The 14,560-nt window shown below is 34.8% G+C and overlaps 1 protein-coding gene across 4 annotated transcripts in view; it reads right to left on the bottom strand.

The window, feature by feature from the left end:
* LOC110448344 (mucin-5AC-like) overlaps nucleotides 1-14,560 on the bottom strand; it is a 50,028-nt gene that overhangs the window by 29,740 nt on the left and 5,728 nt on the right. For 2 of the 4 annotated variants that reach the window (XM_021494527.1, XM_021494528.1), the window contains 4 exons: nucleotides 14,343-14,424; nucleotides 13,177-13,301; nucleotides 7,075-7,125; nucleotides 4,863-5,195 (listed from right to left, as the gene is read on the bottom strand). In XM_021494527.1, coding sequence (XP_021350202.1) covers nucleotides 4,863-5,195; nucleotides 7,075-7,125; nucleotides 13,177-13,301; nucleotides 14,343-14,424 — 591 coding nt within the window. Of the gene's footprint in view, nucleotides 1-1,288; nucleotides 2,261-3,039; nucleotides 3,122-3,924; nucleotides 3,970-4,228; nucleotides 4,430-4,862; nucleotides 5,196-7,074; nucleotides 7,126-13,176; nucleotides 13,302-14,342; nucleotides 14,425-14,560 lie in introns of those variants that run through there. The other 2 variants (XM_021494529.1, XM_021494530.1) reach the window with 2 other exon arrangements.

The following is a 14,560-nucleotide window of genomic DNA, read 5'->3' as shown; positions in this document are numbered from 1 at the left end:
CTCCTTTAAACTTCACATGAAGGTTTCCAATGGTTCTAAGTTATTAATATCGAACGTGGGGAGTGAAGGGAAAACTTCGGTGGCTGACAGGCAGCCATCTTGAATTTGAAAGAAACATAAGTTTGTAAGCCCCTGCAGGTAGGGCGTAAGAATTGTACCTGCTGCCCCCAATTGCATGATCGTAAGAGGCGACTTAATTTGGGACCTTATCTCTTCTCTCCTTTCTAAATAACTTTCTTCTTCCTAATGTCTCCCTTGACAATGCCTCACTTTTGGCCATTTGTTGAGCGTTCGCCCCTGTGAGGAAGGCTTTGGGTTCTGTCCCCTGGCCGAGACATACCAAAGTCTTTAAAAATGGTAGTTTCTACTCCTGCTTAACGCTCAGCAAATTAGGAGTGGGACGACTGGTTCGCCCGTTGTCAGTATAATGTGACCGGGTGGGGCGTCCTGCTGGGTGTCTTCGGCAGTATGTTTCAGTGAGGTAGCACTATAAAGTCGGCATCAGTTCCGCGCTATCACAAGGAGACAAACACGAACATATCGCAGCCTCCCAAAATACACACACATACACTACACGCATGCATCTTGCACACAGGGGAGGCCGTCCTTAAATGACCTTAGCTGTTAATAGGACGTTAAACAAAATCAAACAAACAAACAAACAAACAAGTTTGTAAGCGGTTTTTTTCAGAATGTACAGGCGGCGTCTTTCCAAAATTTATCAGGAAAGTTCCTCGTGGTCCCTAGTTTTGCATATCACATTTTGGAAACCAAGATGGCCGACAGCCAGCCATCTTGAAATTGAAAATGAGCATTTGTTAGCGTTATTTCTCAGAATGTACGAGACGTCTTTTTCAAATTTCACATAAAGGTTTACAATGGTTCCTAGTTCCGCATTTCAAATTTTTGGGATGATTTGAAAATCAAGACGGCCGGTAGATTGTCATATTAAATATTTCTTAAAAATTGTAAAAGGGATCTTTCTAAAATTTCGCATAAAGGTTCACCTTTGTTCTTAGTTATGCACATCAAATTTTGAGACTGATCTGCGGCCCGGCAGTCAGCTTGTTACAGTTTAAGATTGGTATCGCTATTTCTCAGAATGTAAAGGCGGAAGCCTTCTCAAATATGGTATTTAGGTTTCCCTTGGTGCTTTGTCGTTCATGTTAACTTTTGAGGTTGATCAAAAGAATCATTAAGATGACGGACAGTCAAACTGATCAAACAGATAAGAGAAAAGGAGAGAAGAGTTCAAACTGACAAAGAACTAATGAAGATTGGTCGATAGTGGGCGCCAAGATCCCTCAGGGATCTCTAGTTTTTATTTGAAAGGAACAGACGCACTTGTAAAAGCACAGAGTCAATGTACACTCTGATGCTATCTTAAAACGAGATCCAAATGTAAAACAATTAACACGAGTGTTAAGAAACATGCTTGCTACATTTATAAAAAGTGCATTTCACTCAACCATTTGTCATTAAAGATCTCATTAGCTTAGGTGCTCTATATGTTTAAAATGCATAGTTGTTATTTTAAGTATCACTCAAACATTGCAACAACAACAATAACAACAACAGACGGGGCCTTATGTTTTCATGCTTTACAATTTTTGTAACCTACGGCCCCATTCATTAAGGAAACATTTACTTTGTAATCATAAATGATAGATATAATCATCTACATATACTTTACTATCATAATAAAGTTAACATAAAGCTATCATCAATGTTTCTATACTGACTAGTCTTGATCATAAACTATATTGACATGTTAACTAAAAAACTAAAAAAACACCCTGAAATATGAAGTAAGGAAACACCTATTTAATAGTTTGTTTATGTAGAAAACCCATCAAAGTAAACAGTTCATAGTACATTTATAATGACAATTTTGTCTATTTCCAACTGATTTTAGTACAAAAGCTTAAAAGAATAAAACAAAATAGGTAAAGCGTTTGGAAACAGGTTAGATTCAACAAAGTAGTAATTGGTAAAAGTTACTGAACACAAAATGGAGAAACAGCTGTAGTTGATGTACCAACTAAAGCTACACTGTCATCGTGCATTGGATCACGTGCCAGAATTCCCGAGTACCTCGTAAGTGTTTGGAGACAAATCAACATGAGATAATTCGAGTCCTTCATATGTGCTGTCTGAACTGGGTGGTAACGGCATATTTTCGTAACTTTCATCTCTTGGAGTGCTGTGTGTTGTTCCGATGGCATTGTCATTTTGAAGTTGATTCTTTAAAGACAAATATCTTTGGGAGGAAAGAAATTAAATGTATCAAAATTCAGTTTAACCAATCTTAAACCATAACTCGCATTTCAATTACAGTTGTACCGTGTACAGTTTAAACTATGATTGTTTGTGGTGTGTTTAAATTGGGTAAATTGACGGTATAATATCAACTAGAAGATAAATATTTATAAGAAATATTGATTGTAGAGACATAGATTGTATATATTTCAAAACCATTGGCAACGCGAAAATATGTATACTGCGCTCAAGTTTAAGAGTTACAACACAGACATTTGCATACGTGAGAATTCTCACATTTACAATACAGTAGTCCCCCGTTATATCAGCATATTTTGTGCCGTGCCAAGTTTGGCGGATTAATGAAGGTGGCGATACAACAATGTTTCAGTAGGACAGCCGAATGTATAACACATGTGCAGTAAATTATGCATATGATATACATATGAAAGAAACAAAGCATAAACAAACACATATATTTATTTTGAAATGAATGCGGACAGATAATTTATATCATTTGCAGTTTTTAAAAGTACTGTTAGTTAACAAATAATAATTATAATTAACATTTGTATAATTCACCGATTTGTAACGTGATCTGGGATATTAAGTGCAACACGTATGGTTGTTACAGGTATTGACCAGGGTCGGGTCCTACCTGAAAAAACGTTTAAACATGTTCCCGGGACATCTGTTTTTCAATTTGTGAATATCATTGTTTTATATGTATATCTTGCAATACAATATTTACTGTCAGTGCTTCTTCATCGTTATACCTACCTTCTATCATAGAGGATTGTGACGACCGTCGCATATAACATTATCAGACACATGAAAACGATGATTGTTGCAAAAGCGGGAACTGAAATGAAGACCTAAAATATACATATCCACGAAATATGTAAATAATTAATGGAAAGCCATAGGGGATTATTTTAAATATTCCCATTTGTTTAATTACGGTACCACAAAGTTAGAATGTAAAGTTGTTATTGCTGTTGCTTTTTCAGAGAGCGCCTGGATTCGCTGTTAGTTATAATATAAATCAATTACATTAAATAGGTATCTATGTTAATTACGCTCAAAGAAAAATAGTAACTTGATTTACGTACAAAATTGCAATTCTTGTTTTTTGAATATAAAAGATTATAAAACTCTTTCATGCCCAGGGGAATTCCATACGACGGGTTTCTCAAATTTGATTAAACCCGAGGCTTTGTCGAGGGTTTTGCCAAATTTGAAAATCCCGAGGTTGAAATTTTCCTATCCTACACTTTTGGGCATTAGCTCAGAAACCATGACAATTCGTTTGAACTGATTACCATTTTGAAATATAAAATTTTCCCTGAGTTATTTTAACGAAAACAAATCTGTTATTAAGCATAACCCATATTCGCAATCAGAATTCGCGCAATAAAATGTAATCTTTCTAACGTATACGGTAAATATATCGGTAAGGGTTTAAATGAAATCACATAGTCTTTCCACTTTGCGGCGTCATAATTTTCCCCACTCGTCATTGTTGAGCCATTGTGCCGTCACGTCACGTGAAATGGGATGTAAGATAGAAATTCATTACACCCCTCTCATACCCTGGATAGCTCTATCTCAAACACAGGGACATGACAAATATATTTCTCAAAAAAAACAAACAAAAAAAACCACCCGATAAATGTACGGTTCCGTCTTCCTCACAATTACAACGAACCGCTGCAAAATACAATCAAAATTGGCTTCTAACAAAACGTGAAATTTGAAACACCAGATGCTGATATAAATGGTTAGGTTATGTTAGTATATCTGTGTTATTTTTCATCATATGAAAACCATGTGGACTATATCAAAAAGGTTTGCTTTAAATGAAGAAATTGCAGAATTCTAGCTGGAATTGACATATCAATTCAAAGCGTTATGGAGTCCTCAATTCAAATTTCACATTGTTCAAGAATTTTCTTAGTAAGTGACGTACCTGATGTTTTGGTTGCTGAAGTTGTTTGAGTTACGGATTTTGTGTCCGTTTCAACGCCTGTAGCTGGTTCATGACTTGTGACGTCACCTTGTGTAGTTGTCGTGGTAGTTAGGGTTGTTGATGTTGTTGGTTGTAGTGTCGTCGGGGTTGCTGGCTTATTACATGTTATAGTAAACGTGGTATTAGGTAATGTAAGTAAACCTGAAAGATTATTAGAAATAACACAAGATTCAGTTAATTGTGCTTTAAAATATGAAAAAATAATTAGGTGACAATGATGAAAACATTATAAAAATTAGTTTACATGTAACGTAACAGCATTGTCAAATAAAGAATAAAAAATAATGATTACTTGTGCTAACACCAAGGCTTTGGTTGTTTGAAATGAATTTGTTGTTTGTTACATGTAGTTTGTTTATAATAATATTAAGTAAACACGTTTGTCGTAACTTCATGCAACGGTTATTTTGTGGGGGTTTCTGAAAAGAGTGGATCGTTTGTAGAACCTTCTTATGTTTAAACTAGATAAATGAATTCCATGATTAAGGCCAACCATACATCCACCGATGGTCATTGTTCTGTCTTTCGTTAGATAAACCAATAGCGAGTGCCCGATTTGTTGCGTTTCATTTACCTGTAATATTGAGACAGTACTTTGAATCTCCACTTGGTCCACCACTCCATGTTATAGTCATTGGTCGTGAATAAATTATTTGTACCGCAATTGTGTTACATGTAAAGCTTCGAATTTTTTCTCCGGATGTTACTGTATCATTAACCACTACTTCACTGCCACATCCGGTTGTACTTGGGTTCAACTCATTACCGTAATGTTGTATGTATATGACAAAGATAAGTGTAGCGTTAACAGTACACGAACAGGTTGTCTCCCCTGTTGCCCCGGCGCTGTGTGTGTCCAGTATCACTTTGTCTGACGTCACGCTGCCATCCTCACACATCCGGATATCTGTAATATTAGTATATACATAATATAATTATTATAAATCACATAAGAGTGTATTACTATTTCTACAATTACTGCTGTAAAGCATAAACAGTGAAACTGCTTTCTAACATCATTGGTTACTGATAGGAATGCCTAAGCCAGAAAGATGAAAAGTTACAAAATGGCTGGTTCTTGTATGTAAGTGATCAGTGACATATTACGCACAAAATTATATATAAAAAACAATACTTGAAGTATTCAAGTCATTTTTCATCTAATAAATGGTTTACAAACATTTCAAATCGTAGAACTTCGGTAAATATTGTGGAAAGATGTAAAGATAACACAGGAACACTAGTTTGAACATGAAATTACATTATAATTCAGTGAAATCGGGAGTCAGTCAATGCAGGAAGTGACACAATTTGTGAATAACTGATGTTAGCAAAGATCTGTTATCATATTCATAATACGAATTAGTGGAGTCATAACGCAAAATCAAATGAAGATCTGGCCCTACTGTTTGAAAAGGACTAGGGAATTTCATTCTAATATTTCGTTTTGGTCTGGTCCAAAAGGCTACCAACGATAAAGGAGTCCTATTTGACAGAGACTCCGCAATGTGCGAATCCAGTCTTGCCTCGTTGCATTTATATTCTTTGAACCCAGTTTGTTTTTTCATCTAAATTTGTTTATGATAAAGGTTCAGCAATGTATAAGTTTCCTCTTTAAAACAATGTGTATGCAGGTAAACAGAACTCCAATTCAAATGCCGTTTTCGGCAGTGGCATGATATTTTATTCTATTCTCGTGCTGTACGATTGAGACTTAGAACAGGCACACAATATGTTATGAACTTTATGGATTTCGTTTTTTAATTAAAATGGTTTGATGATATGATTGATATGGGTTTCTTTTATTCTAGAAGCTCTTTTACCAATATTAATTGAATTACTTCCCTCCCTCCGAGCATGGTTATGTTCGTAAATAGTTTTTCATTCATTTCATATTAGAGAAAGTCAAAGCTGTCATATATTTTTTTACTCTATTGTGAAATATAGCAATCCAAGACAACTGTGTGCACTTGACATCTATAAGTGTCCCTAATAGTTGATGATTTACGTCCCATTGAGGGTTGCCAGGTACATCGTAACAGTTTCCAGTTACTGTTCCAATATTTTAGATAGTTATATTCTGGGATCAAACGTTGTTTGCCCTGCGTCTGAAAAAAATGCTTCATTAGCAAATGGCGTCAGGTCCATAACGCGCCTAATTCTAACCACTTTGTAATAATCATCTGCCTTCTTAAGCATGAAATGACAATCCAAATGATTTACCGAGCACATCAAGCCGAAACGACCAAACAGAGCGTTAAATGTTCGAAAAGGTGACATAACATACTGGTATGGGAACGAAACTACTCTCAAATTGATCATAAGCAAATATAAGTATAAAGTTACCATACAAGTTACATTATCTGTAAATATGAGTAATGAACTAATGTCTGAGTCAATAGTTACTGTAAATATGAGTACTGAACTAATGTCTGAGTCAATAGTTACTGTAAATATGAGTACTGAACTAATGTCCGAGTCAATAGTTATTGTACATATGAGTACTGAACTAATGTCTGAGTCAATAGTTACTGTAAATTTGAGTACTGAAGTAATGTCTGAGTCAATAGCTACTGTAAATATGAGTACTGAACTAATGTCTGAGTCAATAGTTACTGTAAACATCAGAACTAAAATGCTATCAGATATCTCTAGTAGGATGATATATTGAAGGGCAGGAAAAAACCATCAGAATATGCCCTTATTATAATAGAATACGTTTAAAAAAAAAATCAACTCAACATTTATACAAGTACTGCACCTGGTAGCAACGATAAATAACTTACAAGGTATATTATACGATTCTGCAACATCTGAACATTCACTTCCAGTGGTATCTGCAAAAACAATTTACACAAATGTATCGCATTATTCTTCTATTTATATTACAAATCCATTACTGAACAATGTCTTCATAAGTAGAATATATTTGAATATAAACAGATGATTTAAATGCTGTACTCTGCATTTATGAATAAATATAATCCGAAAAACATTCTGTCATGATGGATTTGTTTATTCAAATATTGCACGATACATAAACATCAATGTGAGGTTTTAATAAATACGAAATAAACCGTATTAAACTCATACTAGGAATATAACATAAGGATTTTTTTTAAAAGCAGTAAATGGATGTAGAAGTCTAAACATGATTATTATTTAATTACACCCTATAGCTATTTTGTAAACATATACCAATATATTTTCTTTTCTATCGGTAAATGTTTTACCTGTCATCTTTCTTTGAAAATCCTAAATGAACCGTGTTATTATCAATGGTCCTTTTAATGTGTGACGAAATTATGAACCAACCTGTGCATACCTACCTACGAAAAGACAGCTTACATATCTATTATTCTGAAACTTCCAGACTTTTCTGTGGAAAAGTGTGGAAGAAAAATAATCAATAATTTCAACCTACGGGATAAGAATTTTGAAGCTTAACCCTCGAACTAACCTCATGCTTATCTTCTGAAATCTAGCCATTGGATTGAAATTTGTCTGTTAACAGCACAAAGGAGCAACAAAATCTATCATTGTTTTCTTTTTATAAATCCATGTTTTCTTCATTTGCTTTTCGTACTACGGAAATAATGTTCTTGCTAGATGTAGTTTCAAACACTTGGTATTTTGCTTGGATGATTAACTTATCTTGCCTATATTTAGTTAAAATAAATCTGTTGCACCCATTGCAATATTTGAAAATCTTAACGTTCGCACAGGCGACTATAATATTTTATTGCTTCTATTGTTTTGTATTCTCCTCCGTTGCTTTTCGTAACGACTGTTGAATCTACATTTATAGATACTGTAGTAGCGTGTAAGCACACTTTATAGTTAATTAAGGCATTATTGCAGAAAAATGTTTCGTCTCTGCAGGGGTTAGTATGATAAAACTAACACCTAAGTCCGTCGCTGTACGGTATAACGAGTACGTACACTATATATATGCAAACGTAAACCTCATCGCTGGTATAGGATTCTCCTAGGCATTCAAGACATAAATATCTTCATACACATAAGTCTACTTCCTGATTTAATACAAACAATACAGGAATCTCACAGAATCAAAATAAAGCTGAAGAGCAGGAGTGTAAATTGAACTTACTGACCTGAAATCTGGAGAAGCAATACAATGAAAATTAGCAGCATCTTTTGGCTGGTCGTTTCTGTGGTAAATACAGTGGGATTCAACTTGTGATCGGATAAATATACACTGAGGAATGCGTTTAACCCGGAAGAAAGAGACGCAGTCGTGAAAATGTTTTTCGTAACTTACTGCTTCCGCGTAGGATTTGTTTTGCTTCGTTTTTCCTTTTGTCTCTTTGTTAATTTGTTGTTTTTATGACCGTGTACGAATGGAGTTACTGTGAATATTTTGTTTCCTTATCTTATATTCCGCCGGACTGTAGGTGATTTGAACAGGAGAAGCATTGTTGTGGTTAATTTGCCCTTGAAATAATTTATCATGCGTGTTGCTTTTATTTCATAGGGACTGAGAAAATTGTTTGCATTTATGGGGATATTGTAGAACAACCCCTCTACTAGTGGTTATTGGGTTGTTTGGGTTTCTGTTTGGTGTTGGTTGGGGTTCATGTTTTGTAGGGAGGAGATAATTTTCCGGTCCAGGGGTCTACTTGATTTGTAAGGAGAGAAGGGGAGATTTCGGACTTGTCTGGTTTTGAGAGCACACTTTATTTGCGCTCTAAAAGCATACCTTTATGGCAGTTTTAAACAGACTTTGTTAAGAAAAACATGTTTACAATATATGCATGATATTACACTGTATAGCTATTACACAAAATATCTATATAGAAAAATAATAATGCAATATCCAGCGAAGGGTCGAAGCTGGGAATTTATTACATAGTTCTAAATATACTTAGAGTATTTAGTCTTGAATACAATCTCCATCGAAATATATATTTACTATGAAATATTTACTAATTCACAATTACTTCATAATTTCGGCAGCATTTAAATGATATGTTTATTGTCCTTTTACATTTGTCAACAGTTCAGTTTTACAACTAATTTCGAATTCATAGGTAGTACTTTAAATATAACTGAATTTATTACGGTGCTTGTGATGAAATTTACATGCTGTATTTCTTGATTTTTTCTCAGTGATTGTCTAACGGTCTTTTAAGATTTTCGAATGTTGCCCTTAAGAATTTAAGCTGTGGTACATTTTTTCTACTTGATATTAGAGCTTATGTGTAATACGGAACGCCTGGTATTTGATGGTTCGTTCCTTTCAATGAACACATAGTTTTCATAACACGTCACTGACTCAGTACAAGAGTACAGGGTGGTCGGGTGGCCCAGTGGAAAACGCACTCGCCGTTCACCAAGGCGGTGAAAGGTATTGGGTCACCTGCTTGACTACGTGGGTTTCCTCCTATTTCTAACTATCTGTGCGCTTCTATCCGGGCCAACAAGAGTGATTAACATAAGTTAGTGAACCTATTTCACAGTTGTTGTAAAATAAACATACGTATATAAAGTAGAAGAGTTTTGTACAAGCGTTTCCTTCAATGAACACGTAGTTGTGCTATCACTAGGCTGATTATGTACAAAGTTGTTTAACTGCGGTCCTTTCATGAAACATGTAGGTATGTCAACACTCCGCCTAATTCAGTACAAGTATTTTAACAAGAGTTGGTGTATGGCTGTGATCCATTAAACATAACATTGATATTAAAATAAAGTTATGCAATATTGTTTAATTTCATACATGAACAAAATAAAAGTTGAACAAATTTAAACATAATCATTAAGCTATTCACGGCAGTTCATGATTTTCTTTTTCACTTTTGTCGTTCCATCCTTGTTATGGTTCAACGGTCGTCATGCTGTGTTGACACATTCATATACCCATAATGATTGTATCTAATATTTTTTTAGATTCTTTTTTTTCGTCAGTCTTATGTAGAGGAATTTATTTATGTCAAACTTGTAATACAGTATGGTATATGTCGTCAAATTATGTATGACGTCATAGGTGTTGTAACGTCATGCTATGTAAGGCGACATCATTTTTTTTTTATATATATATTCACTGTGCAGTCTCCATGTAAACCTACGAACTCTAATTATTACCAAAGCGTCAGGGAAGAAAGATTAGGATATTTTCAATGACATCAAAATTATCCTTTGGTTTAATCTTAAATAAATTTCATTATCTTCCTCAGAACACAAATCTCGATTCGAAAGGGAATCGCTATAGAAATTGTTCTAGTCCTTTTATCATCGCGTGCTTGACGACTGATTGTGAATGTCTGTTTCTGTTATGATCATTTTGCAATTGAGAACCAGTACCTGATGATTTAGGAGTCTCTGAAGGACTAGAGGATGATTCGTTGAGATCTTTACCTACACCCGTGTTCTTAGGTGTCACTGTCACTGACCCTGACTTGTACTGGGCGAGCTTGTTGCCCTCTCTTTCTGTCAGCAAGACGATAAGTCTCGAGACGAACAGCAAGTTTCTGTCTTTTTATTGACCGTAAAAATGCTTTCCTGAGCCTTAACCTCAAGATCATTGATTGAATCAGTAAAATGACCAAATGACAATATAATAGATTGTAACTGACGATGGTGCCAAAGGATATGCTTGTCTTGTTTGTTTCATAATTGGCCGAGCTAAATATAGCAGAGATTCACTCTTCCCCTTTACTCTACTGTAGAGCTGTGCCCTAAATACATCTGTTTTGTTGACAGAGCCATGACGACTATTAAGTCCATGTACAAGACTTGTCAAAATATCGTTGTGGAACTGAGGTTACCCCTCTGACAAAAGCACGAGCTGCACTCTGCAGACTACCCGCCAAATAAAGTGATTTGACAGAGTAAATATAGTTGTTTATTTCAGATTATACTGAAAATTGTGTAAGATGATCTTCCAGATCATTACTTCCGTCATAAGATTGGAGTTTCAGTTTTCATACGAGTGTTTTCCATGTCTTTTTCAAGTTGCTATTTCATCATTTCAGATATACTGGACTGAATTTCATCAAACTTATTCTTTGCATCTGTAACAAACAAAAAGACTGATTCATCAGTTCATCATTCAACTAAGCATTGAGGAGAGTAGTTTCACTTTGGGTTTGATCATGCTCAACACTTGAATGTGATGAGCTTGTCTCATCACCAGTCTCATAAAACTCTTCACTGTGTAAATCAGGGAAACCCAAAGTAACTGAATCATCCATTCAATAAATATGTAAACGAAAGATAGCACCAGGCTTCGTTGTAAATATGTATCCGATCAGCATCAGTTTAAACACAGGGATTTCACCGCTGCAACGAAATGCTGCATACATTTACTAAGGTTGCGTATCTCCAATATTCACTAAAGCGCTGCAAACATTATGAGTTCGATACTGAGAGGAAAAAATATAAATACAGCAGTGTCTACGACTTAGGCCAACCCAACTCAGATAATAATTAACAAATAGTTGAATTTAGTCATGATATATTTATTAAGTTAGATACAGGTCAGTGGAATATTGCAACCTTGGCTCGGTAGCACGACGCATTATCCAGTCATACTTTTGAACAACAGGCATATGAAAAATACTCAAGAAAATGCCCCCTTCAAGCAAAAATGAAAGTGCAAGAACAAATTAAAACTCTTGAAGGAATAGCACAGGGATAGCAGACTAATTCGTTTGTGGTATGTTGGGTTTGAACAAGAAGATATAGTACAGACGGAGATCTCTGGTTTTGACGGGGTCCAATATAAAAAGTCGATTACGATCATGCAGTTAGCAGTGAATTTAAAGTTCCATCAGGTTTGGTCCCTAGAGCAGCAGTTGTTCATTTCTTGTTCTAACACAGGAGAAGATAACTCTATACAGGGTTGTTTCGCCCAGTCAGTCTTTCGCCCTTCGCCCATGAATCAATTTTCGTCCAGTGTTAGTTTCGCCCTTCTCAATTGTTTTAAATGTTTAATGTTCTGTTTACTTATATTTGCTGTATTGCTTAATTCATCTTGATTAGGGGACACAAAAACGACGAAAATTGAATTGAACTGCAGCGAACATTTTCCGTAGTAATTTGACATTCGATACGTTTACTAATTCTTATTCGTTTATTCATTATTGCATCCACGTCTTACAAACCAAGTACCGTATCATAGATGGACATACATATCAATGCATCATATAAACTATACCATATCTAATATATATATTGTGTAAGTAATAACTGCACTGGAGCTTGAACTAACAGACATTTTCTTACAAGCATGTTTGTTGAAGTCAGTTTTGAATACACCACCATCAATGTTATTCAAAAATAATATCAAGGTACAAGACCATGCTAAGACTGAAAAAGACATGTTAATTTCGAATTTCGTTCGCGCAAACAATAGCTTTCTTCCCTTTATCGATTTTTAACAGACGCACTTGCAAAAGCGCAGAGACAATGTTCACTCTGATACTATCCCAAAAACTAAAATCCAAATGAAACACAATTAACACGATATAATGATAGGAAACATGCTTGCTACATTTAACAGAAATAAATAACGCTAAATTAATTGTCATTAAAAATCTCGTTAGTTAAGGTGCTGTTAATCCTTACAATGCATAGTTGTTAATTTTTCAATCAATGAAAATTGCTTCATAGTATTCAGAACAACAACATCATCAATAAAAGAAACGGCCTACTGCATTTATGCTTGACATTTTTTGTAACCTTCTGTCCCATTCATTAAAGAAATATTTACTTTCTGATCAGAAATAATAAATATAAAACATATACAACCACAGATACTTTACTATCATAGTAAAGTTAACATAAACGTATCGTCAATGTTTCTATACTGACAAGTCTTGATTATAAACCATATTGACATGTTAACTTAAAAGACAAAACATAACCTGAAACATGAAGTACGTCGGAACTGGGTGGTAACGGCATATTTACATAACCTTCATCTCCTGGAATGTTGGATGATGTTCCGTTTGTATTATCATTTTGATGTTGATTCTTTGAAGACAAACATCTTTGGGAGGAAAGAAATTAAATGTATCAAAATTCAGTTTAACTAATCTTAAACCATAACTTACATTTTAAGTGCAGTTGTACAGTGTACAGTGTGAATTGTAGGTGGTGTGAAAATGGAGGCGTATTTCGTGTCGGGTAAATTGGCGCTAAAATATCCGAGTAGATAAATATTTATCAAATTTATAAATACATATTAAGTAATATTGATTATAGAGACATAGATTGTATAGATTTTAAAACCATTGGCAACGCGAAATATGTATACTGTGCACAAGTTTAAGAGTCACAACGTTAACGCAGACATTTGCATACGTGAGAATTCTCACATTTACAATACAGCAGTCCCCCGTTATACCAGCATATTTTGTCCCGTGCCAAGTTTGGCGGTATAACGGAGGTGGCGATATAACGGGGTTTCAGTAGGACAGCCGAATGTACAACACATGTGCAGTAAATTATACATATGACATAATTCCGAAAGAAACAAAGCATGAAAAAAACATATATATTTATTTTGAAATGAATGCGGACAGATAATTTATATCATTTGTAGTTTTTAAAAGCACTGTTAGTTAACAAATAACAATTATAATTCACATTTGTATAATTCACCGATTTGTAACGTGATCTCGGATATAAAGTGCAACACGTAAGGTTGTTACAGGTATTGACCAGGGTCGGGTCCTACCTGAGAAAACGTTTAAACATGTTCCCGGGACATCTGTTATTATTTGTTGATATTATTTTATTAGTTTCTTTGCATTACAATAAACGAGATACCGTCCATCCTTATGCAACTTTTACCGACATACCTTCTGAAGTATAGGCCATCCGCACTGCAGTTAATTTTAAGTCAACGCACACACATTTATAAACACGAAAATTTCAACTTTTATATTACTTGAAATACTGGTAATGTACAACAATTCATTAAGCGTAGCTTAGACATTCTGTTTTTCAATTTGTGAAAAACAATGTTAGATATATCAATCTTGCAATAACATATTTACTGTCAGTGCTTCTTCATCGTTATACCTACCTTCTATCATAGAGGATTGTGACGACCGTCGCATATAACATTATCAGACACATGAAAACGATGATTGTTGCAAAAGCGGGAACTGAAATGAAGACCTAAAATAATTAATGGAAAGCCATAGGGGATTATTTTAAATATTCCCATTTGTTTAATTACGGTACCACAAAGTTAGAATGTAAAGTTGTTATTGCTGTTGCTTTTTCAGAGAGCGCCTGGAT

Source organism: Mizuhopecten yessoensis, unplaced genomic scaffold (assembly GCF_002113885.1).
Source record: "Mizuhopecten yessoensis strain PY_sf001 unplaced genomic scaffold, ASM211388v2 scaffold4017, whole genome shotgun sequence".
NCBI classification, from domain to species: Eukaryota; Metazoa; Mollusca; class Bivalvia; order Pectinida; family Pectinidae; genus Mizuhopecten; species Mizuhopecten yessoensis.
This window is presented reverse-complemented; position numbering and strand designations above follow the sequence as displayed.